General features: G+C 65.0%; 1 protein-coding gene across 1 annotated transcript; it reads right to left on the bottom strand.

Annotated features, from left to right (window-relative positions):
- Positions 1 to 2,264: 2,264 nt before the first annotated feature.
- On the bottom strand, positions 2,265 to 7,768 carry KBTBD11 (kelch repeat and BTB domain containing 11). The gene is made up of 2 exons (XM_038559211.1): positions 7,418 to 7,768; positions 2,265 to 7,177 (listed from the first exon to the last, which is right to left on the bottom strand). The coding sequence occupies exons 1-2, from the start codon at positions 7,766 to 7,768 to the stop codon at positions 5,633 to 5,635; spliced, it is 1,896 nt and encodes a 631-aa protein (XP_038415139.1). The 3' UTR covers positions 2,265 to 5,632.
- Between the last annotated feature and the right edge of the window lie 14,129 nt (positions 7,769 to 21,897).

Genomic DNA, 21,897 nt, shown 5'->3' on the forward strand with positions numbered 1-21,897 from the left:
TGGGCAATGAGGACGTGTCCGTGGGGGTCCATGGTGGGGGGAGCGGGTGGGGGAGCTGCTGGGGGAGCTGGTGGGGGGAGACCCGGTGTTGGGAGCCAGTAGGGGGGAGCTGGTGGTAGGGGGAGCTGGGGGGGATCTGGTGGGAGCTCGTGGTCGGGGAGCTCGTAGGGGAGCTGGCGAAGGGGTGAGGGGGAGCCAGTGGGGGTGCCTGTGGGGGGTAGGTGGTGGGGTGACCTGGTGGGGGTGCTGGTGGGAGGGGTGCTGGTGGGGAGAGCATGTAGGGGAGCTGATGGGGGAGTGTGGGGGTGGAGGGGAGTGGAGGGCAGCTGGTGAGGGAGCTGGTGGGGGGAGCTGTGGGGGGAGCAGGTGGGGGGAGTGGGGGGAGCTGGTGGCAGAGCTGGTGGGGGGGCAGCTGGTGGGGGGAGTGGGTGGGGGGAGCGGGTGGGGGGAGGCATAAGGAGCTGCCTGCTTCCCTGCCCCCTCCCCCTGGGCCAGAAGCCGACATACCGTACGTGCCAGGAAGGGTCACGGCGTCCTCGGGTGCAGGAGGTCCCCCAGACCCCTCCGCCCAGTGCCCCCGGGTTGGAGCCTCGCTAACTCCGGGGACTCCCCGCTAGGACACAAGTGGGCGCCTCCTTGGCACCCCCCCGGCCCGGCCCACCTGGGGCTTGTGAGGAGCAGAGTCTCCAGGACCAAATGTAACAGCACAGGTGAGGCCAGGACAGGTGCGGGACGGGCACCCGCGGGGGACGCTCGGCAGGGGCCCGCTCTCCGGGGACCTGGGCTCTGCAGGGACCATCCCGCCGTCTGGGCCTCAGCGCACGCCCCCCACGAGCACCCGACTGAGCTGTGCCCCTTGTTGCCCCAAACTCCAGCCCCGCCCCGGACATCCTGGCTGGGCATGTCACGTGGGGCCCAGGAATTCCTACAGGTCCGGGAGCTCCCGAAGGGGCTGTCCCGCCTCGGAGGAGTGCGACGCCCTGCCCCGGGGGCCTGCGCAGGTGCTGCCCACGCCGGGCCCCGTAAGGTGCTTCAATCCTGGGTTTGCAACCAAGGCAATGTGACATGTCCTGGCGCCCTGGGTCCACAAGACCCGTCAGCCGGGGACAGGGTTCCAGCCGCGCAGGGGACAGCTCCATGGAGGTTAATGACAGCTGTTGGGGACGTTTTGTTGGTGATGGCCTCCCACCCTCTGACGCCGTCCCCGCACCATCGTGCGGCTTCCCGGGGGTGGGGGGGCAGCCGCTGGCTCCCGGCCGCTGGGCTGCTTGGAAGCGTCTGCTTGGAGCGAGCGGACCAGCCCGGGGCCCGCAGCACCCGGCTCCCCGTCGTGCTGGCGCCGGAGGGCGGGGCCGTGGCCACCGGGTCCCCCAGGACGGTCCTCGGGGCCCCTGCGGTCTCTGAGGGATTGAGCCCCGCACACTGCCCTTTGGAAAAATACATCTCATGTCCCCGTCGGAAATGACTCTAAGACATCCTCCTTTCTCACAGGCCGAGAATCTTCGGCTCGCGACGTAAACTGTTCTCGTGACCTCGCCGGCCCCAAGCTCCGTTATGAAGTTCATCGCCTCAGCCCGCAAAGCCCATGTGTTTTGCGGCCTTAGGTCTAATTTAAAAGACGTGAAAGGCCAAGAAAATCATTCCGATCTAGTATCAAAATCCCAAAACCCAGGGGAAAGCTGCAGCTGTGAAAACGTTCAGATTTAATTCTATTAAAAAAAAATTTTTTTTAAAGATTTAATTCTATTTTCGCAGAGGAAAAAGCCCTAAGGAAACTGCAGATGCAGGCTGGGGCCTGGAGCCTCCACCCCACGGCCTAAGGAAATTCTCTGAGCAGCATCCTCCCCACCCCCTGCCCTATGAAACAATATTTTCGAGAGGAAAAGAAATAATTTCTTAAAGAACCCTACAAATTAACAGTGACACAGGTCCGTGCTCATGGGGAGAGCAGACTGTGAAGGGGAGTGTTTGGCTCTAGGACTTCCCGCTGGTCGGGGCCAAGGGAGCCCCGAGGCCCGGGAGGTGCGGCTGGCTCGGAACCTGCGGGCCCAGGGGACCGGCGACGGGAGACGGAGAGCCCCGAGCTTAGACGTGGGAGCCCGGAGCACCCTCGGGAGTCCCCACGCTCCTCGCTCACAGAGGGGAGCCAGCTGGAGGGCCTCGCCGCCGGGAGCACGTTTCCCACGGGACGGGGGAGGGGCGCCCCACCGCTGCTCGCCCGCGGGGGCCGGGGGCAGCCAGCAACCACGCACACTCAGGAGCACTGCATTTCCGATGGTTTATTTCGTCTCGGCATAAGCGGACACGGACAGGGGTTCACAGCAACCGGGCCTGGGTGTGAAACCCGAAGCGCTAACACGCTCCCTGCACGCGCGGCGACGTCTGTCCTGGACGTGGCGCTGCGGCCCGCTGACAGCTTGCAAGCGCCTGGCGGGCTGTGGTCTCCGGAGAGCGAGCACCCGCCCGCAGCCGTGGGGGCCGCCCCGAGCCCAGGGTGCAGGGGGGGCGAGGCTGGGCCCCGCCGGCAGGTGCAGGGAGCAGCCACAGGAAAGCAGGCACCGTGGGAGCCCGGGCACCCCGCTCGCCTTCCCTCACCTTCCCACGGACACCATCTCGGAGGGGCGGGAAACGGAGAACAGCGAGTGTTTTTAATGCCCAAGAACGACGCCTTCGAAGCTAGGAAAGCAAGTAAAACGAGCGCGAACACGACACAGCACTTGCGGGTCCACGCGGCCCAAGCAGGGGTGCAGCGCGCTGCAGCCTGAACTCGCCTTGGCTCTGGGACACAGTCGGGGAGCTCGGGCACAGCCTCAGACACACGTGCCCTGAGCAGCGTCTCCGGGTTTCCAGCGCATCCCGGGGGGCGGAGCGGAGTGGGTCCCCCGCTGACAGAGGCGGTCTCCGGACAGCACCGCTGCTCTTCAGGTCCGTGCAAGCGTCCGCGTGCCGGGGTTAATGTCACCAGAATTACGGACGGTCGTCCTACACCCCGTAGGCTCATTTGCCTCTGACAGATCACTCATCGGGAACACGTCTACACCAAACACGCAACAAGTGAGTAACAAAAGTAAGGCATCCTTCGCAGTGCTGGGCGCACCCCTGGAACCCCGTGCAGGAAGAGGCCCGTCCCTGGCACGCCAGCCGTCGGGGGCCAGTCTCAGCCGGGACGGCCTGCCCCCCAGCCCCCGCCCGCCACCAAGCCGTGCCCCACATCACGACCCCAGAGGGGTGGCTTTTCTGCTCGTGGAACTGGTGCAAACCTTGTGCCTACAACTCCAAATAACGGCCCCCAACGCCAAAGGGGTTGGTCCCCAGGGCATGGCAGGCCCCCTGGCATTTGTCTTCATGAGGTGCCCCTATTTAGAAATAAGACACTGTTCCCTGTCCTTCCACTCACCCTTCGGCTTCCCCCGGCCTCCCTGGGTGTTCCGCTGGGGCGACCCCCGGCACCCCAAGGCGAGCCCCGCAGGCAGTGAGGCCATGTCCAGGACAGGCCTCTGTTCCATGAAATCCCGCGCCGCACACGGCAGTGCAGCTGGGCAGTGGCCGCGAGGCTGTGCGCACCTGCCCCCCGGCGCTTCCCTGAGCTCGGGCGCGGCTCTACCCTGCAGGCCCACCCGCACCGCGCTTCGCTTTCAAACGGCAAACATCACAGGGACGATTTCTCAAGCAAAATCACAGTGATAGTATTTCATGAATTCGAGGCTTACGGGATGAAAATATTAGCCTGGTTCTATCTCATATAAAAGCTTTGCCACAAATATAACAACATTCCAGAGGAAGGCGTGCTGCAATACAAGGCGTACGTTTCCCTTAAAACGACATTGTCTGTCCCCTTTTGCTGTAAATTCCTCTTTCTCCTGCCGTTTCTGCTTTCTACTCCCGCAGAAGGCCGACCACGGCAGGCGGTGGAAGTGTGTCCCCTCTTTCCTAAGACGATGAGGTGAGCCAGGCTGCCGGGGTCTCCTCGTGGCTCGTGAGCTGTCCCGACACGCCGGACGCCAGGATGTGCTCCAACGGGAATCAGGAACTCTGTTCCTCTGGCACACGCGTGAAGATGCGAGCTGGCCGTTTCTAAACACACTCAACCGGTGACTTTCATAACCGCAGACTCTCGAAAAAGCACGACGTATCTCCCAAAACCCACGACGCTACAGGACGTCAGCGCCCCCTCACCGGGTTAGGAAGTGAACAGCACTAAGGGTGCCGGACTCCGTCTCCCTGCACCACAGACGTTAAGTGCGGCTTTTCCTATTTTAATAAAAAAACGACTGGATTCAGAATCCAAATCAGTTCGCCTCTATTTGTGAGCATGTGTTTTAGCCGGAAATGCGTAGTAAATAGTAAGCTCTGCCTACATCTACTTGGAAAGTAAAATGTTAATAACAAATGAGGAAGAATCATTTGATTTGTTGTTAGTGCTTTGTCCTCTCGAAGTAGCGAGTTTCCTGCTAATTTCTATCAGGCTGCTTTGGAATTCAATTAGAAAAACGTACTTTCCTTGCCAATTGTGTTATAAATATAGTTACTTCCCCTTATGTCAATATGCTCCTTGTCCCTTCGCCACAGCCTCTTGGAGTCGCGTTTGTAAAAAATCCATTTCCCTGGTCAGAGTCACCTAATATGTACTCAGAACATTGTAAGCAAAAAAACAAAAAAACAAAAAACAAAACCAAACAAAAAAAAAACGTCGTCCGCAGTGGGTTCCCAATGTGCCCACGCCTTCGTCTTTAGAAGCGTCAGGAGTGGTTTTAACCTTCTTCCGCTGGGTGGTGGGGGGTGGTAATCGTGTCTTCGAGCTCGTTATAGACCACGAAGGTGGCTGAGCACCTATGGGTACCTGGCCAAGGTTCTTTTGAAAACAGACAAGCATCCTTGTGGGGCAGCTTTTCCTACTCAAGCTTGGCTTCCCGGAGTAAATCATCCCCAGGACGTCCGACATAATCAGTAACACCCTTCCCTAACGACGTGTGACCGAGCGGGTTGACAGGTGAGGTGGCTCCGCTCCTGAGGCCGGGAGACCCACTCTGCAGCTTCCATGCGGCAGGGAAGGTACGTCCACTGCTTGCCGGACAGAGACCCACGGTACCCAGGGCCCCACCTTCCCTGCTGTGCCATCTGGGACTCACCCAACCCACATTTGAGTGCAAAATGACTATGTTAGGAACATCTGAGGAGCTCTGGTTACGGGTTATGAGTCTAAACCCCCAGCGCACAGTGCGTGGCCTGCTTCGGGGTCTCCTGGTGCTGGTGGCTGTGAGCTGGGTGCAAGGGGCCCTGTCCGGGCGGGGACACACTCCGGACAACTACTGACACGTGGGGCGGGCTGCGGACTCCCCGCGGGCACACTCTGGACCCCACCCTTCCCCGTGTCCTGAGGCTTGATGCTCCAATTGCTTCTCCTGCTCCGCCAGATGCCCGCCTCGTGTCCTCTTTGCAGCTCACCTATTTGCACAGACGTTGACACTGGACGCCGCGGACCGCGCTAAGCAAAGCGGGGCTGCAGGGAGGGCAGGTTAGGGCAGCTGACCTTCGGCACGAGGGCGTTGCAACAATCCCCGCGCGCGCACGAGCTTCCAGCTCCAGACGGCCCGGTGGACAGCGCGCACCGCAGGGCTCCCCCGCCGCCCCCCTAGGCCGCGCCGTCCTCGCCCCTGTCTGGCTTCTCCTCCGGCAGGTGCAGCACGAAGGGGACGAGCGCGCCCCGGGCGTCCAGCGGGGCGCGGAGCGGCGCGGGCTCGAAGGTGGCGCCCCGGCCCGCGCCCCGGCCCTCGCCCGCGCCCTCGCCCGCGCCCTCGCCGTCCTGCGGGGGCACGAAGCGCCAGGTGCCCCCGCGGCCCACGCAGTAGATGGCGCGGCCGAGCGCGGCGCAGCGGAAGGGCGGCAGGCCCGGCGGGTGCGCGGCGCAGCGGCTCCAGCGCTTGGCCAGGCAGTGGTAGCGCAGCACGGTCACCGCCCCGGCCGCCTGCGGGTCTCCGCGCGCCGCGCCCTGGTCGAAGCGGTAGACGGAGCCGCCCAGGGCCACCATGCCCAGCGCGCGCTCGCGGCTGCTGCTGCTCGGGCACTCCTGCCACTCGTCGCGCCGCGGGTCGTACTTGAGCAGGCGGCCGGACAGCGAGCCCCCGGACACGTAGATGTCGCCGTTGCACGCGGCCGCCTCGTGCGCCACGGCGAAGGCTCCGCGCGGCAGGGGGGCCACGGCTGCCCAGCGGTCGGCGCGCGGGTCGTAGCGCTCCACGCTGCGCAGGCACTCGCCGCCCACGGCGTACAGGTGTCCGTCCAGGGCCAGCAGCTGCAGCTGCGAGCGCGCCTGGCGCAGCGGGCGCACGGCGCTCCAGAGCCCCGTGGCCGGGTTGTAGCAGAAGACGCGGTCCGAGGCCCGCGCGCGCCCGTCCGGCCCCGCCGCGCCCACGCCGCCCGCCACGAAGAGGTAGTTGTGCAGCACGCACAGCCCGCAGCCCCGCGCCGCCGCGCCCTCGGGCAGCCGCGTCAGCTCGCGCCACTCGCCCGCCGCCTCGTGCAGCCAGAACACGGCGCGCGCGCCCCCGGCCCCCGCGCCCCCCGCGCCCCCCGCGGCCCCCGCCGGCCCGAGCTCCAGCGCCGCGGCCAGCAGGTGGGCCCGGCCCGCGCGCAGGCGGCGGCGCAGCAGCAGGTCGCGCTCGGCCCCCGACAGGCGCCCGAACACGCCGGGCTCGCGCAGCACGTCCAGGTAGTGGTCGCTCATGAAGCGGTAGGCGGCGTCGCGCAGCTCGGTCAGCCGCTGCCGCTTGGCCGCGCTCAGCACCTCGTAGCAGTTGGCCAGGCTCAGCTGCGGCGCCACGGCCTCGGCGGCGCGCTGCGCGGCGCACGGCAGCTGCAGGCGCCGCGCGCCCGCCGCCACCTCGGCCACGTTGTCGGGCCGCACCCCCGCCAGGCGCCCGCTGTACGCGTAGGCCAGCAGCAGCCGCAGCGCCGCCCAGCCCACGCCCTGCACCCGCAGCACGTCCCGCGACGCCCGCGCGCGGAAGTAGTCGCTGCGCGCCGCCAGCACCGCCTTGTGCGCCCGCAGCCGGCGGCCCGACACCTCGATGACCAGGTCGGGCTCCCCGTGCACGGGCTCGACGCCGGGGGCCACGGGCGCCAGGTCCCCGGGCTCCTCCGCCTCCTCCGGGGACGCGGGCTCCTCCAGGGACGCGGGCTCCGCGGGCGACAGCAGCTCCTCGGTGCACGCGGGCGACAGGAGCTCCTCCGGGGATGCGCGCTCCTCGGTGGACGCGCGCTCCTCTGGGGTCACGGGCTCCCCGGGCGACAGGAGCTCCTCCGGGGTCCCGGGCTCCGCCGGGGATGCGCGCACCTCCGGGGTCCCGGGCTCCTCCGGGGTCGCGCGCTCCGCCGGGGACGCGCGCTCCTCCAGGGTCCCGGGCTCCGCCGGGGATGCGCGCTCCTCCGGGGTCATGGGCTCCTCCGGGGACGCGCGCTCCGCCGGGGACACGCACTCCTCGGGGTCCCCGGGCTCCCCGGGAGCCGCGGCGCCCGCGCTGCCGACCTCCCCCTGCCGCTCCACCACCCGCGGGCCGCTACGACGCGAGGGCGGGGAGGACGCTGCGCCCTCCGCGGCGGAGGCGCGACCCTGCGGCGGGGAGCCGTCCCCGGAGCTGAAGCACAGCGACGCGCCGAGGCTGCAGGGTGTCTGCGCGGCCGGCGGCGGCGGGACCCCGGGCTGGCCGCGCGCCCCCTGCGCCCCCGCGCCCCCGGCCTCGGGCCCGCGCTCCGGGAGGGGGGGCTCCATGGGCGCCGCGCTCTGGCCGCCGCCGCCCCGCCCGCTCAGCAGCCCGGCATCACCGGCCCTGCCCCGCGCGCCTCAAGGCCCCGCGGCCCCTGGGCCCGGCTCCCGGGCTCCGCTTCTGGGTGCACAGTCCCGAGGCTCCCGCGAGGTGGGGCCTGTGCGCCCGGCGCGCACCCCCGCCAGCCTGGGACGCGGGGTCCGTGGGCTTCGCCTCCAGGCCGCACCCCAGGGCTCCCCGATGCTCCCCCGATGCTCCCTCCAGGCCGCGATGCTCCCCCGATGCTCCCTCCAGGCCGCGATGCTCCCCCGATGCTCCCTCCAGGCCGCGATGCTCCCCCGATGCTCCCTCCAGGCCGCGATGCTCCCCGATGCTCCCCCGATGCTCCCTCCGGCCGAGCCTTGGCCTCTGGGGGGGGGCCCCCCCGCAGGTCGGTCTCCGGTGCTGAGCTACCAGCAGGGCTAAGAGGAGCCAGGGCGCACCCTTCAGTTAGGTCCAGGGCAGGCTGCCTCTAAACCTCAGCACTGGGATTTTAACCCCGTGCCCGTGCAGCGCACCCCACAGAGCTCCCTTTTATTTGTAAGACTCCCATGGGCGACTCGGGTGTACGGTAGTCTGTGTCCAGGCATCCACACTCTTCACCCCCGCGGGAGGGGCTGTCGTGATTCGCCTGTGGAGGGGGGCTGGGTGCTAGGAAAACACCATGACGGCCGGAGAACTGGCCTTCCTCACTTAGGGGCAGGGGCCTCTTCCTTTGTTGGAACATCAGGTGTTTCCATATGGTGTCACCACACTCTTCTTGTTCCTGTTTGTGGGAGAGAGACAGGGTGTTTGAATGTGCATTTTTCAGTGGGGTCATTCTGTGTCGCTCACAGGGGTCTGCCCCCCCCGCCCCCCACTTCCAGGTTAGGGACTCACATGGGCAGGAAAGGGGATCATGACTATTCACTGCCGGAGAGTTGGATGAGTGAGACAAACAGAACAACTCAGGGGTCTTAGAAATGCCCTCTCCCTGTTCTTGCCCTGTTTGTGGGCCCATGACAGAGACCCCAGTTCAGCCCAGGGCTTTATTATTGGTTTTAAAGATTTTATTTATTCATGAGAGACATGGGGGGGGTGGGGGCAGAGACACAGGCAGAGGGAGGAGCAGGCTCCCTCCAGGGAGCCCGACGCAGGACTCGATCCCAGGACCCCGGGGTCACGCTCTGAGCCGAAGGCAGACGCTCAACCGCTGAGCCCCCAGGTGCCCCCAACCAAGGGCTTTAGAAACATTGGGTTCCTCCAAACAAAACAGCTCATTCTGCGGGTAAAAAAAAAAAAGCAGTCAAATACCAACAAATTCCTTTTTTCAACAGAATGCGATGTGTGTGTGAAGAACGTCCGGTGAGAAAGCATAATTAACATCATTCACTGTATTAACATGTGACAGTTTTCCTACAGTCTTTTCCAGTCGATTTCAAATTAAGTTACAACAAATATTAGGAGGAAGGAGCTGAGGACTCTTCTGTGGGGTTGGCCTCGGAGGCTCAACCCTGAAATCTGTGTGAGCCGTTCGTTCTTGGAACTGTGTCTCCGAGAAACCTCAGGGAAGCGACTCTCCACATGGCCTGCGTGCGGCCGAAGAGAAGCCGGAGCCAAACAAACACAAAACACCACACACGGATACACGTGAGATGGGAGCAGACGTGAGCACCTGCGGATGAAGGATAAAGTACGACCTTTCCTAAATTGGCGAAACCTTCCAAGACGCCCCAGCCTGAGAGGGGCCTTAGCAGTCTCACCACGACCGTGAGGGGAGGGGGTTCAGGTGTGTTCTAGCTTCTAAAGCAGAGCGTACGGGCAAGAAAGACGCCAAATACAGCTTAGTTTGATTATTGGGTAGGATGTGCGAGCCTCTCCGGTGAGTGGAGACCTAAGCAGCCCCCCAGCACCCCTGCTTTCTGCCTCTGCTGCCTGAGACAGTTCCCCGACCGCCCTGCTCGGGGTCGAGCACGTACCCCTGCTTCCCTGCCCTCCCTCCCTGGAGTCACTAAAGAGCTTTCCCGCTATTTTAGCAGTAAGCGTCCTCAGGTTGGAAACTCAAAACATTCGATTCTCTCTCCGTCCCCCCCCCCCCCCCGTCTGTTTTCCAGAAATCTTTAACAGCAACGCCCACGGCACACTCGCTGTGTACGAGGGCGCGTCCCGGGACGCATGGAAATGCCGGGCTATGAAACGCTGAGTGAGCTGGAACCCTGGGCTGCCGGGGCGTGCGGTCGGGGAGGAGGCAGCAGGACACACGGCCCCGGTGTTTACTCAGCTGGCGCCCAGCCCCGCTGCGGTGCGGTCTCAGGGCTGTGCATCCTGTCCCCAGCGAGGTGGCCGTGAGCATCCGCCCCCCCCACCCCGGCGAGGGAGTGGCAACGCACCGGAGAGCTGGAAGCAGTGCGTGTGCAAGGCAAGGCTCACGGCGTCTTCCCAAGGACGCGGCGGTGCCTTCTCAGCCATCGAGGCCGTTAGGGGAAACTCTGATGAAACTGAGATGCACTAACATATCTTACGCAAAATATCATGGACACAGGACAGCGGTTGAGCAGCCGCCTTCAGCCCAGGGTGTGACCCCAGGGTCCCGGGATTGAGTCCCACATCCCGCTCCCTGCGTGGAGCCTGCTTCTCCCTCTGCCTGTGTCTCTGCCTCTCTCTGTCTCTCTCATGAATAAATAAAATCTTTAAAAAAAAAAAAGTCATCAATACAGAGAACAGAAGCTGAAGGGTTGGGGTGGGAGGAAAGGGTGAAGAGCCTTGAAGGGCAAATCCACACACGTGAACCTTAACGCCAAACAGAGCCCGGCACGTGGCTCGGCACTAGCACTTCTCTACCCCACGGGACCGCAGGCCTCAGAACACTGAGCTCCTGTCGCTGTGGCCTGAGGAGTCCTCCTAGGACTTCCTGCTTCTGTCTCCGGCCTGACCCCTGAGAATGAGCAAAACCCTAAGCCCAAAGGGTTGTCCTCATAAATCGTCACGGACTGGAAGAAAAGGCCTAGAGCAGGACACGGTGTTGAAGCCTAAGTTTGAAACCGTGTTTCCGGGGATCCCTGGGTGGCGCAGCGGTTTGGCGCCTGCCTTTGGCCCAGGGCGCGATCCTGGAGACCCGGGATCGAATCCCACGTCGGGCTCCCAGTGCATGGAGCCTGCTTCTCCCTCTGCCTGTGTCTCTGCCTCTCTCTCTCTCTCTCTCTCTGTGACTATCATAAATAAAAAAAAAAAAAAAAAGAAAGAAAGAAACCGTGTTTTCAATCCCCGTGGCACCAGGGTGAGCCCCAGAGCCCCAGGCTGGTGCGTACGGACCCCGCTGTCCCTACAACCCAGCAGCAGCCACAGCTCCACGAGGAAACCCCCAGGGTCCGAGGCAGAGGGTGGAGCCACCTGGTGGCCTGAGGACACGGCTGGTTCCCGTCCAGCCGGACAAAGAGGAACCCCACTATCACGCCTCTCGGGTTCCCGCAGTGAAACCACTGCGCTTGCCAGTGCACGCGAGCGTCGGAGGTTGTGTCCCGCTGCTGGAAACGGCCTGCACGTCCACGGACACCCTCAGCAGGCTCCCTGCCCCGCCCCGCCCCAGCCCTGCCCCCAGCGACCCAGCCAGCCCCCCCGGGGTGACCACGCCGCCGTCAGGTGCCCCAGGAGGCCCCTGCCACCCTGCCGCCAGGCTCGGAGATGCTCCCCGGGGCGGGGAGGCCACCGCGCAGCGTGTCTGGAGGACGGTCCCCAGCGCTGTGAGCGTCTGGCCTCTTGCACATGTTGCCCGCCACCTCTCGGAGCAGACAGATGAAGGCATTAGGCGGAGGAACTGTTTCCCTTCCCAGGCGGTGTCAAAGCAGCTCGAGGCAGCCCTGCCCCCTCCCCACCCTGAGCGGCCAGTGCTGTGGTGCCCCCTTGACGGGGGGGGGGGGGGGGGGGGGGGGGGGGGCGTATTCTGCACCAACGGGAGACCTCGGCTCGTCTGCTAAGACACTTTGTGCCAAAAAAAAAAAAAAAAAAAAGATGCTCCGTGCCAAGTGTCTCTGGACGGGCAGTCAGGGCTTCCCCCCATTTTGTGGGTGGCTCTAGAACCAGAATTCCACGGGGAGGCTCCTGGGGGGTTCCTGGAGGGCGCCCGGGCCGGTCCCTGCAGGTCGCCGGTCGTGGCGTCGGGCAGGCTGGCTTCCCCGAGGGTTGCCCTGAGTACAGCTCTGGGGGCCGCGGCATCTCCGCGGACGGCGTCCCGCAGACGTGGGTGACAGAGGCCGGCGGGCTTCCCGGCTGCAGTCAGAGAATGTCCCACGGAGGATCCATTATCTGAAGATGACTCGCGCAGCATGTCCCTCTGAAGGACAGGAGTCTCTGCTTGGCCTGATAAATACCTCAACAGAACTTTCAGGTTCTTCCCATCAACTGCTTCACTATTAATACCGACTCTTTAAAATGACTGTATGGTCTCCTAACGTGGACATTATTTATGTATCTGATGTGGACACTGGTTTATTTATAGTTAAATGTGGCTCTGGAATACTGCTTTAAAGAATCTTCCTTTTACATAATCATGCCTTTTGAAAAACCTATTTCAAATAAATATATATTAAAAAAAAACATTTGTTAAGGCCGTGAACCGAGAGCCGCGCCCTCGAAGCGTGCCGGGGCGCCCCGGCCCCCACGGCCACAGAGCGATGGCCTGCCCCGGCTGTTCACACAGACGTCGCATTTCAAGGTGGTTTCGCCCCTGGGCCCCGGTCAGGGCGGGCTGGTGGCTCCGGGGAGGCCGCCCGGCTAGGCTGGCCGATGCCCACACCCGTGCCCCTCGGCCCCAAGCACCCTGGCGGTGCGGAGCCAGCCTCGGAGGAGGCCAGAGCCAGCCATGGGAGCCTCCCTCACCAAAGGCCTCTTCGTCTCGAGATGCCACCCGGGTACGTGCGCTGTCGCGGCAGCTGAAGGAGGTGCCACGTGGAGTCGCCGAGGACGAGTCAGACCTTACACGACAGCTTCCCTTGGAGTCCAGGCCCGGGGGCGGCGGGGGCAGCAAGCTGCCTGTGCCCGCCTGTCGTGCGCGCGTCCCAGCCTCCGTGCCCCCGGGGTCCTGCTGCGCCCGCCCTGAGCTCCGGTGGCCTGGCCTCGTCTGGCAGGTGCCGCCCGCCTCACGGCCCCGTGTCCACACAGAGGAGACGGGGCTCGGCTCCACAGACGACCACCCCTCGTGTGCCACGCGTCAGCCTCTTCTGGGGGATGGAAACACCACACCGGGGAGTGGACGGGGGACACAGGAGCCGTGGCGGGCGTGCTCAGGCCTGCATCCGCCGCCGCACCTGCCGTGGGATCCCATGGCCACGGCGCCCGCTCGCTGCCCCCCATGGGCCCGCGCTCGAGTCACGGCCCTAAGAGCGGCGCACACAGAAGGCACACGCCTGGGCCCTCGTCCTGAGGACCCGCCCCAGCCTGGGGGGTGGGGGGCGCTCCAGAATGGCCTTCGGATGCAAACTTAGAATATGGGGACACATTTGTCCCTCCCTGGGGGTCATGATTCAAGACTTACAGGCTTAGCTAACGCTCGGTGTGGACACGAAGGTCACAGACAGGAGCACCGAGGCCCGTGACTCCAGGCCATGCTGCCGTTTCCAGCCCTCGGGTGCCTCCACCAAAGTCGGGATGTGCGTTTGCACATCCACGGAAATGCGGCTACGATCAGAGTTGAGAGACCACCCGAGCCAAGTAAACCGCATTTTTTCTCGACCGTTCCATCGGCCAAACTCCCACGGACGCCGCCTCCACGTGCTCGTCTATTGGGCAGATACGCCCCGAACACCCACGACATCGCGGGTGCCAGAAAGCTCCTCGGACCCGGCAGGCGCGGTCTCAGCCCCTGAGTTCACGGCCTGCTGAGGAAGGCCAACAGCCGTCGCTCTACGGGTTCTGAGGGAACAGCAACCCGCGGAGTGCCACCCGGGGAGCCCCCACGGCTCGGCTGGTGACACGTGGACCAGAGGGCAGGGAAGTCTCCTCTGAGAACGGGGGGTGCACGCCGAGCCCCGCAGAGAGGGCGGTTAGGCAGGGATCGCCAGGGCAGCCAGCCAGGGGCACATCCTCAGAGCGAACCGGCGAGGCCAGTCCTGGACGCGGGAGCCCAGGTCCCCAGGTCCCTGGGTCAGCGGGTCAGGGCCTGGCCGGGCCCCGGAGCCGCTCCGTCTCGCGTGCAGTGCAAATCCCTGGACGCCGGTAGAGAAGCGAGGGGAAGGCGACCTGGCAGGCACGTGATCCGTCTTGAGCGCAAGAACAACGGCTTCGTCCTCCTGCACACCAGGGACTCTCTCAGCTGCTTCGGACGGATTTGGGTCCGCCAAGGTCGCCGCGCACACCTCGGGGCCCCTGAGGTCCTCGCTCCTGCTGCTGGAGCCTTCGACACCTGATTCAGGACGCTCAAAGTTCCAGGGGCTTTGGGACATGGCAAAGTCACACAAAAACTCCCGTCGTGTCATTCTCAACGTCTTAAGCTCTTGGCTTCCCAGCAGAGCCTCGTCCAAGATCTGCACCGCTTACGTGGTTTGATTAAAACCCATGAAAGTCCCGGGCCGCCCAGGTGCGGTGTCGGCGACGGCCTGCGTTCAGCTCAGGTCATGATCTCGGGGTGCCAGGGTCGAGGCCCAGACCGGGCTCCCCGCCCAGCACAGTCTGCGTCTCCCTCTGCCCCACCCCGCTCAGTCGCGCTCTCCCCCCTCAGACAAGATCTTGAGAGGAAACAGCTCTGGAAGCCCCCCCACCTTCTCCGCTCCCTTATTAGCTGCCGGTGGTGCACACGGAAGGGAGGGTACAGGCCCTTCTGTCCCCGCTGCCCCGACCCGCTCGGGCCCAGATGCCACAGAGCCCGCCTCCCCCCCCCCCCCCCAGCACCCCTGCACGGCCGCACCGCCCTCCGCGGGAGATGCCACCGAGCCTGCGCTTCCTCCTTGGGCCGAGCGGCTGCCCACAAGGAGCGCGGACCCCATGGGGCCCAGGGACGGGCTGGGGGTGTGGCACCGACAGCCGCGCGAGGCCCCTCACCCCAGAGCCTGTCACCCGGACATCACCTGGAACCTTTCACCCAGAGCCCATCACCTAGACCATGTTACCTGGAGCCCATCACCTGGACCCTGTCACCTGGAGCCTGCCACCCAGACCACATTACCCGGACCCTCTCACCCAGGGCCCGTCACCCGGACCACGTCACCCGGAGCCTGTCACCTGGAGCCCGTCACCCAGACCCTGTCACCTGGACTCTGTCACCCGGGGCCTGTCACCTGGAGCCTGTCACCTGGAGCTCGTCACCCAGAGCCTGTCACCCAGGGCCTATCACCCAGAGCCCGTCACCTGGACCCTGTCACCCAGGGCCCATCACCTGGGCTCTGCACGTCCAGGGTCCTCTCGCGATGGCCTGCTTCCCGACCTAAGAGGCGTGGGTGGAGGGGAGGGCGATGCATCACTAAGGGACACTCCTGGGTGTCCCGGCCCCTGTGCCTGGGGGAGGCCCAAGGCCGGGTGGCCTGACAGGTCCAAGTCCACGTGTGCGAGTGGACGACAGGCCCGTCCTGCCAGGGTGGTCCAGGCCGCGCACGAGGGCGGAGGCTCAGACTAGGTGTCGTAGCTCTACCTGGAGCCGACCCCGAGGGTCCTCTGTGTTGATGATTCGCTGCCTCTGCGAACTCTTTGAACAACAGACTGAACGCGGCTCATGGGCGAAAGTCCCCAACATCTCCATCTGTCCTGCATATTTTCCCGATGAGCTTGAAGCTCACCTCAGGGTGAGAGAGGAATCTTCAGGCTTACAAACATGATGATTTGGGGGGAGAAATCAGCCCCGCTCTGCAACTGCCAGACACAGTGAGACCTCAGTTCCTGGGGGCCTGAGGCATCTGACCGCGTCCCCACGGTCTGCCCAGCATCTGAAGCTCCACGGAGCCGTGGAGAGCTGCTGAGTGGAAAAGGCGCTTTGGAGGCCATGAAACCACGGGGCGAGGAGCGTCTGCCCGGCCGGCCCGGCCTGTCCTTGCCCCGGGTCACAGCACATCCTTGCCGAGGGCCAGGGCCCCACGCAGGGCACTCAGCCTCGTCTCTTGCCACAGAGCCTGCTTCTGGCAGCCACTCCTTCTCCCAGTGGGTGCACACAGCCCAGCCCCCTGCAACAGGAGCTCCCGGAAAAGGCTTCAGGTTTTTTAGGAGTTTCCGTAGACACCGGGACATAGTCCTGATACCTTCCTGGGCAGGGGAATGCGCGGCCTTACCAAACCACAGTACAAGTCCTCCTTGATCCAGTGCGTACCACCTGGTAGGAGAGGGTCAGGCTGTGAGCACCTACGGGCTGCACTTTGTTCAGATGGGCTCGGGTGACGGGCTCTGGGTAACGGGTCCTGGGGTGAGGGGCCCCGGGTGACGGCGATCACCTCACCGAGCCCTCGTCCAGCACATCTGGGGTGCTCAGAGCCTGGGATGCAAACTCCACCCTGGAAAACCAGATATTTGAGGACACTGAGTTTCCAAAGCATTCCCGTTTGCAAAGCATGGAAATAATAAACAAGTTTTATCGATAAATGATCAATAAATCGCATATTTACATGCCATCGCTGAAAACTACGTTCTCAAGGTTTCCAGGCATTCGTGAAAAGGGCCTCCATCACGATGCTGACTTAAAGGCCAGGATCAAAGGGGAGCACGTGACAGAGAGCGAGCGAGAACACCGGGGACACAGAAAGGCATCGAGAAACTGCCACAAAGGCTAAAAGGCTGGTGATGGTGAGCTCTTGGGTGAATTTTCATATTTTTGGTGTCTTCAAACCGTCCGTCCTCAGCACGTATCAGAAGAACCATACACACAGCAGCCTCGTGCGCGAGCGTTCACGTGAGCGCGTCTGTGTACGAAATGAAACGACGCCAGCTCCCGTGGGGCCCCCCGGAGGAAGGGCGCTCGGTGAAGGATCCCGTGAGCCCCAGGCTCCCTGCACGGAGTCCGAGGTGAGGCATCACTTTTCAAGGTAAAATTTTGCTAAATCCTGGGCCTGACTTAGGCTGTAGATTTGCAGGGGAAACTTGTGGACGGAGGCCCGAGTGCCTGAATCCCAGCGCCAGAAACTGCCCCAAACCCAGGGCCTCAGGGGCCCCGGAGCACCGTCCCTGCCTTTTGCAGAAATAGGAGAAACCGAGGCCAGTGGGCGGGAGGGAGTGCTCGGGCCACACAGCCAAGGAGTGGGGTGTGGGACCCAGGACCCTGGCACCCGGCTCTCCCCGTGAGGTGGGCTCAACTCCACGGCGCTGGAACAGGAACGCCAAGACCCGACTATTTGTAAAGATGCCCACAAGCCCCAGGACGCCACGGCGGGCTCCCCCGTGACGTGACCCGAGGCACACGCTCGGGGCCGCAGCCACACTGCACACCTGCCGTCCCGCCCGAGGAAGGCCACACACCGGCGTCCGCCTGCCGGGCCAGGGCCGCGGGAGCTCAGCTGTGGGCTGCACCTCGACCTCCGCGCCCCGGGCCGTGCCCGCACCCCCTGCAGACGGTCCCACCGCTGAGCTGCCCAGGGCTCACGGAGCAGGCCTGCCGTCGTCACCTCACGCCGTCACTGCGCAAACACAGACGGTCAACGCCCACCGAACGCCAGGCGCACGCGGCGAACGGGACCCCAGGGCCCGGCCACCTGGCGGGGAGCCCCGCCCAGTCAGCAGCCAAGCCCCCGGGGTGCCCGCAGGGAGGGGATGCACAGACACCCCCATCGCCAGCGGGAACAGCCTGCGGGGGTACAGGGCAGGAACGGGCCGGAGGCACAAAGCAGGGTCCAAAATAAAACCGGCTCTTCCCGCGGCCGCGCCCAGTCCGAGGCGGGCAGAGGCCCGCGTCCACAGCGTCTGTCGCCAGCCCGAGCCAATGGCCCGGGGACCCCAGGGCGCCCACAGGACCGTCGTGCAGGAGGAGCCGGTCCTGCGAGGTCGCTGCGGGACAGACGCGGCCAAGACGAGCCCACGGGCGCAGGCACCGGGCATCTCTCAGGAACAAGGAAGGACGGCTGTGGGGGGGGCTGGATTCCTCGGGGCAGTGGCGACTCCTGCCTCGGGCCCAGTGGGGTCGTGGCTCATCCCTGCTCAGCGCTGGGCACCCCACAAGCACCGGGCCGCGCTGCGGGGGGCTGCTGGCTCCGGGCAGTCACCCAAAGCCAAGCCCGTGCCCTGAGGCAGGCACGGGGGGGGGGGCAAACAGAGGATCCGCCTCCCACGGCCCCGGGGCTCCAGGGCTTGGGCCCACAGGGCCTGCGGGCATCACACCTGCCAGCCCCACGGCCACGTCGCACCAGCCAAGGTGGCGCCAGGAGCGGCTCAGGCACCCACCCCCTGCCTCCGAGCCGAGGCCCCGCGCACACGGGGCTCTCCCCACTGCGAGGGTCCTCGCGGGAACCAGACCTCCGCGGCCTCTTCGTTCCTGGACCGGGTTTCACAGCTGAGCGATAGCCCCGCAGTACGACAGCTGGGAGGGGACGTGGGATCCTGTCGCTGCACACGGGGCAATATGAACCTAGTGGCCAGAGGGCGGGCTGTGGCAGGTGTCGCCTCTCCGAAGACAGCCCCATGGACGGGTCCCGCCCAGCATGGTCCCCTTATGTGCGCTGACGCTGGTCTGGGCAGGCCAGGCGACCCGGAGTGACCCGCGCAGGCAGGAAGGCTGGCGAGCACCCTCCCGGCTCTCTCCCCTTGGGACACAGTTTGGGGCCATTGGGCCACAAGGAAGAAGCCCAGCGACGCAGAAGCTGCCCACGGCGGGGGCCCCAGGGGCCACGGAGAGACAGGCCCTGCCTGGGGCCGCCCAGCCCGACAGCAGAGGTCCCCCCATGTCACACAGGGCACAGCTGAGCCAGCCCCACCGAGCCCGACGCAGACCACAGAGCCGCAGGTGGGAAACGCGTCTGTGCGCAGCCACGAGCTTAGCTCAAGTCACCGTCACCAACACCTGGACCCGGCGGCCTGTACGCGACACACACCTGCTTCTCACAGCTCTGGGGGCCGGGAGTCCAGGGTCGGGGGCCAGCACAGTGCAGGGGAGAGGCTGGGGAGTGCAGGGTCAGGGCCAGCACAGTGCAGGGGGGGAGGCCGGGGAGTGCAAGGTCAGGGCCAGCACGGTGCAGGGGGGAGGGAGGCCGGGGAGTGCAGGGTCAGGGCCAGCACAGTACAGGGGGCAGGTCGGGGAGCCCAGGGTCAGGGCCAGTGCGGTGCAGGGGAGGGGTCCTCCCCTGGTGGGGGCAGCAAGGCCGCCCGCACACAGCCGCCTCTTCCGAGGACGCCACCACGGCACCAGGCTGCACCCACACCAGCGTCACGCCGTGGGCGGGTCTCCCCGGCAGCCCCGGTTTGGGGGGACGTCTGTGCGGCGGGCGCCAAGTGAGCCCCGGTGAGGACGTCTGGGTGCCGCGAGCAGGCCTGTGTCGCACATGGCCACCTGCCGCCCAGGGGACAGTGACCAGGGGCCCAGGCCTGCGGGGCCCACACCGGGGACCCCGGCGCCACAGGAAGCAGCGGCCGGCGGTGGCCCAAAGGCGGCAGGTCGGATTGTCACCCCACGGGACCGCCTCACACAGATCACAGAGCAGTAAGGACTGTTGACGCGGCCGCTGCGGCCAGCTGGGGGAGCGCCGTCCACACCGTCTTCTTTAGTGATTTCCCTTCAGGACTCGGGAGCTCTCAGCTCTGAAGATGAATCCACATCCTACTCTGTGGAGCCCTAAGGTAGGAAGCCCATGAACTGCCCTAAAGGAAAGACCCCAGGGAACTTGCGGTGACATCATGTTCCGCTCTCTGCCCTATGTGCTCCTCCCGGCCTTCCTCGGCGCTTGCAGGGGCCCTGCTCCTCACCACAGGCCCTTTGCACATGATTTCTCCGGAACCTCCCGGAACCTCAGCCTTCAGATCTCAGCTCAACGTGTGTCACAGGCTTCCGCCGGCTGTCCGCCTCCTCCAGACGCTCATGGGGGTTGTGGCCGCACGTTTGCTGCCTTCCGCCCTACGGAGTCCAGGCCGCGAGAGGAGGGAGACTGGGTCGACTTCCGCCACGCCAGCACCTAGAAGCGCGCCTGACCCACGGAAGGCACTCAATAAATATTTGTGAAAGAAGGAAATTAATTTTTAATTGGTGAAACGTTGCACAAGACGTTGACTGGCTGCAGCTTCCAAGGCACTGTTTGTTTTAATATCCTTTCAAGCCGGCGCCGGGTTCTTGGCAAAAGATAAACTCCTAGAAGTTTTCATTTTACTCCAAAAGTTATTGCTGCTCTGTTTGAACTATTTTGCAAATATGCGCTGAATACCAACGCTGCGATCTGAGCATAATTACAATAATTGCAAGAGAAAAACCCCACTCGGGCCGCAGTGGAGGCGGCAACCCCTCCAACTCCAGAGCAGGGCAGACGTTTCCCCGAGCACCAGGAAGGCTGCACAGGATGGCAGGTCGGGGTTCCCATCCGCCAGCAGACCCCCCCCCCAGGCCCTCGGAGGCCCACGGAGCAGCTGCCCCCTGTGGTCCCCACTCGGGGGCAGGGAGGCTGAGGGGATCACGGTGCCTACGTGACCGCAGGCTCCCCACAAAGCCAGTGTCGCCGCGCACTGTGCCCGTTGGCATTTAGAGAACAACAGGAAGATGATTCCAGATGGAGGCGCGGAGAGCCGGGCTCCGGTACAGGAGCACAGGCTGCAGAGGCGTCCTTAACCCGCGGAGACCGCGGCCTTCCCGCTGCCAGAGCTGCCGCCGGCCTGAGACCTCCCACCTGAGGTCAGAAGCCAGGGGCCGCCGGGAGGATGTTCAGAGGTGATCCCTGTGTTCCAGATCCTTCCACCCTCCCAGTACCTGGCAACGTGCTCCAAGGATCAAGGCAGGGCCTTCCCTGAACCAACGCCGATTCCAGAAAGTTGGGAAAGTCACCCTGCTTGCATTTAGCCTCCGGCTAAGAGCCACCCAGCTAACGTTTTTTACTGTTTAACCCCAAACTGAGATTGCCTTAAAAACGGGCAAAATCTTCTAAGATTTCCATTGTGTTCTAATTACATTATCCACAACGCCTGTGCAGTTGACACGAGAAACTCAAAAGACTTTTTATCCCATTAAAATTTTTGCTTACTTATCCCCAGGAGAGAGGGCCGGATGCCAATCACCTCACACCAGCAGACAGTGGCGCCCCGGGCGAATCTGCCGGCGGGGCGGCGGTCCTCGGGGGTTTTGGGGTGTGGAGGGGTGTTCCAGTAATAGGACGCCATTAGCTGGGGGTAGCAGGCCCCAGGGCAGGGCTGGCATCCATTAGGCGCTCTAGTTAGCGGGAGGAAGGGCTGCTAACGAGATGGAGGGAGGTGGCCGGGGGCCAGGCCGGACACGGTGACCTCTCCGTTCCCTCGGGGCCCACGGGACAGGCGAATCCACCCGAGACCTGCTGGTCACGTGCCGCTAGTGCTGGGAGAAGACCTGCGGCAGCTTCTCCCACTGGCTGGTTCTCTGTTCCCCCGGAGCGCACACCGGCGGGGCGGGGGCGCACAGGGGAGGAGGCGGGGGCGCACAGGGGGCGGGGAGGGGGCGCACACCGGCGGGGCGGGGGGCGCACAGGGGCGGGGGGCGCACAGGGGAGGGGGGCGCACAGGGGCGGGGGGCGCACACGGGAGGGGGGCGCACAGGGGCGGGGGGCGCACAGGGGGCGGGGATGGGGGCGCACACCGGCGGGGCGGGGGACGCACAGGGGCGGGGGGCGCACAGGGGAGGGGGGCGCACACGGGAGGGGGGCGCACAGGGGAGGGGGGGCCCTCCCCAAGGGCCGCCCAGCGCCGCAGGAGCCGAGGTCCCCAGCCCGGGGGGGTCGCAGCCGGGAAGCCATGGAGTCCCCTCCGCGCGCTCCAGGCGCCGGGCCCATCAGGATGCGGGGCACGTTCGCCGCCCGATGCCCCAGGAGCGCCCCCCGCCCCGGGGGTCCGCTCCCCGCTTCGGAGGCGCGCGCAGGCCGGGCCCTCGGAGCGCGGGGACCCCGGGCGCGCCAGCCGCAGACGTGGCCAGGGCGCCTCCCCACGGCCCTGCGCGGAGGCGGAGGCGGGGGCCCGGCGGGCGCGCACACGCGGGGAGGCCCGGGCCCGGGGG

Source organism: Canis lupus, chromosome 16, assembly GCF_011100685.1.
Source record: "Canis lupus familiaris isolate Mischka breed German Shepherd chromosome 16, alternate assembly UU_Cfam_GSD_1.0, whole genome shotgun sequence".
NCBI classification, from domain to species: Eukaryota; Metazoa; Chordata; class Mammalia; order Carnivora; family Canidae; genus Canis; species Canis lupus.

Coding starts and splice junctions, on each gene's coding strand:
- KBTBD11 (XM_038559211.1), bottom strand. CDS start 7,768: ATGGAGCCCCCCCTCCCGGAGCGCGGGCCCGAGGCCGGGGGCGCGGGG. Junction 7,178..7,417: donor CCATGACCCCGGAGGAGCGC/GCATCCCCGGCG, acceptor TCGCCCGCGGAG/CCCGCGTCCCTGGAGGAGCC.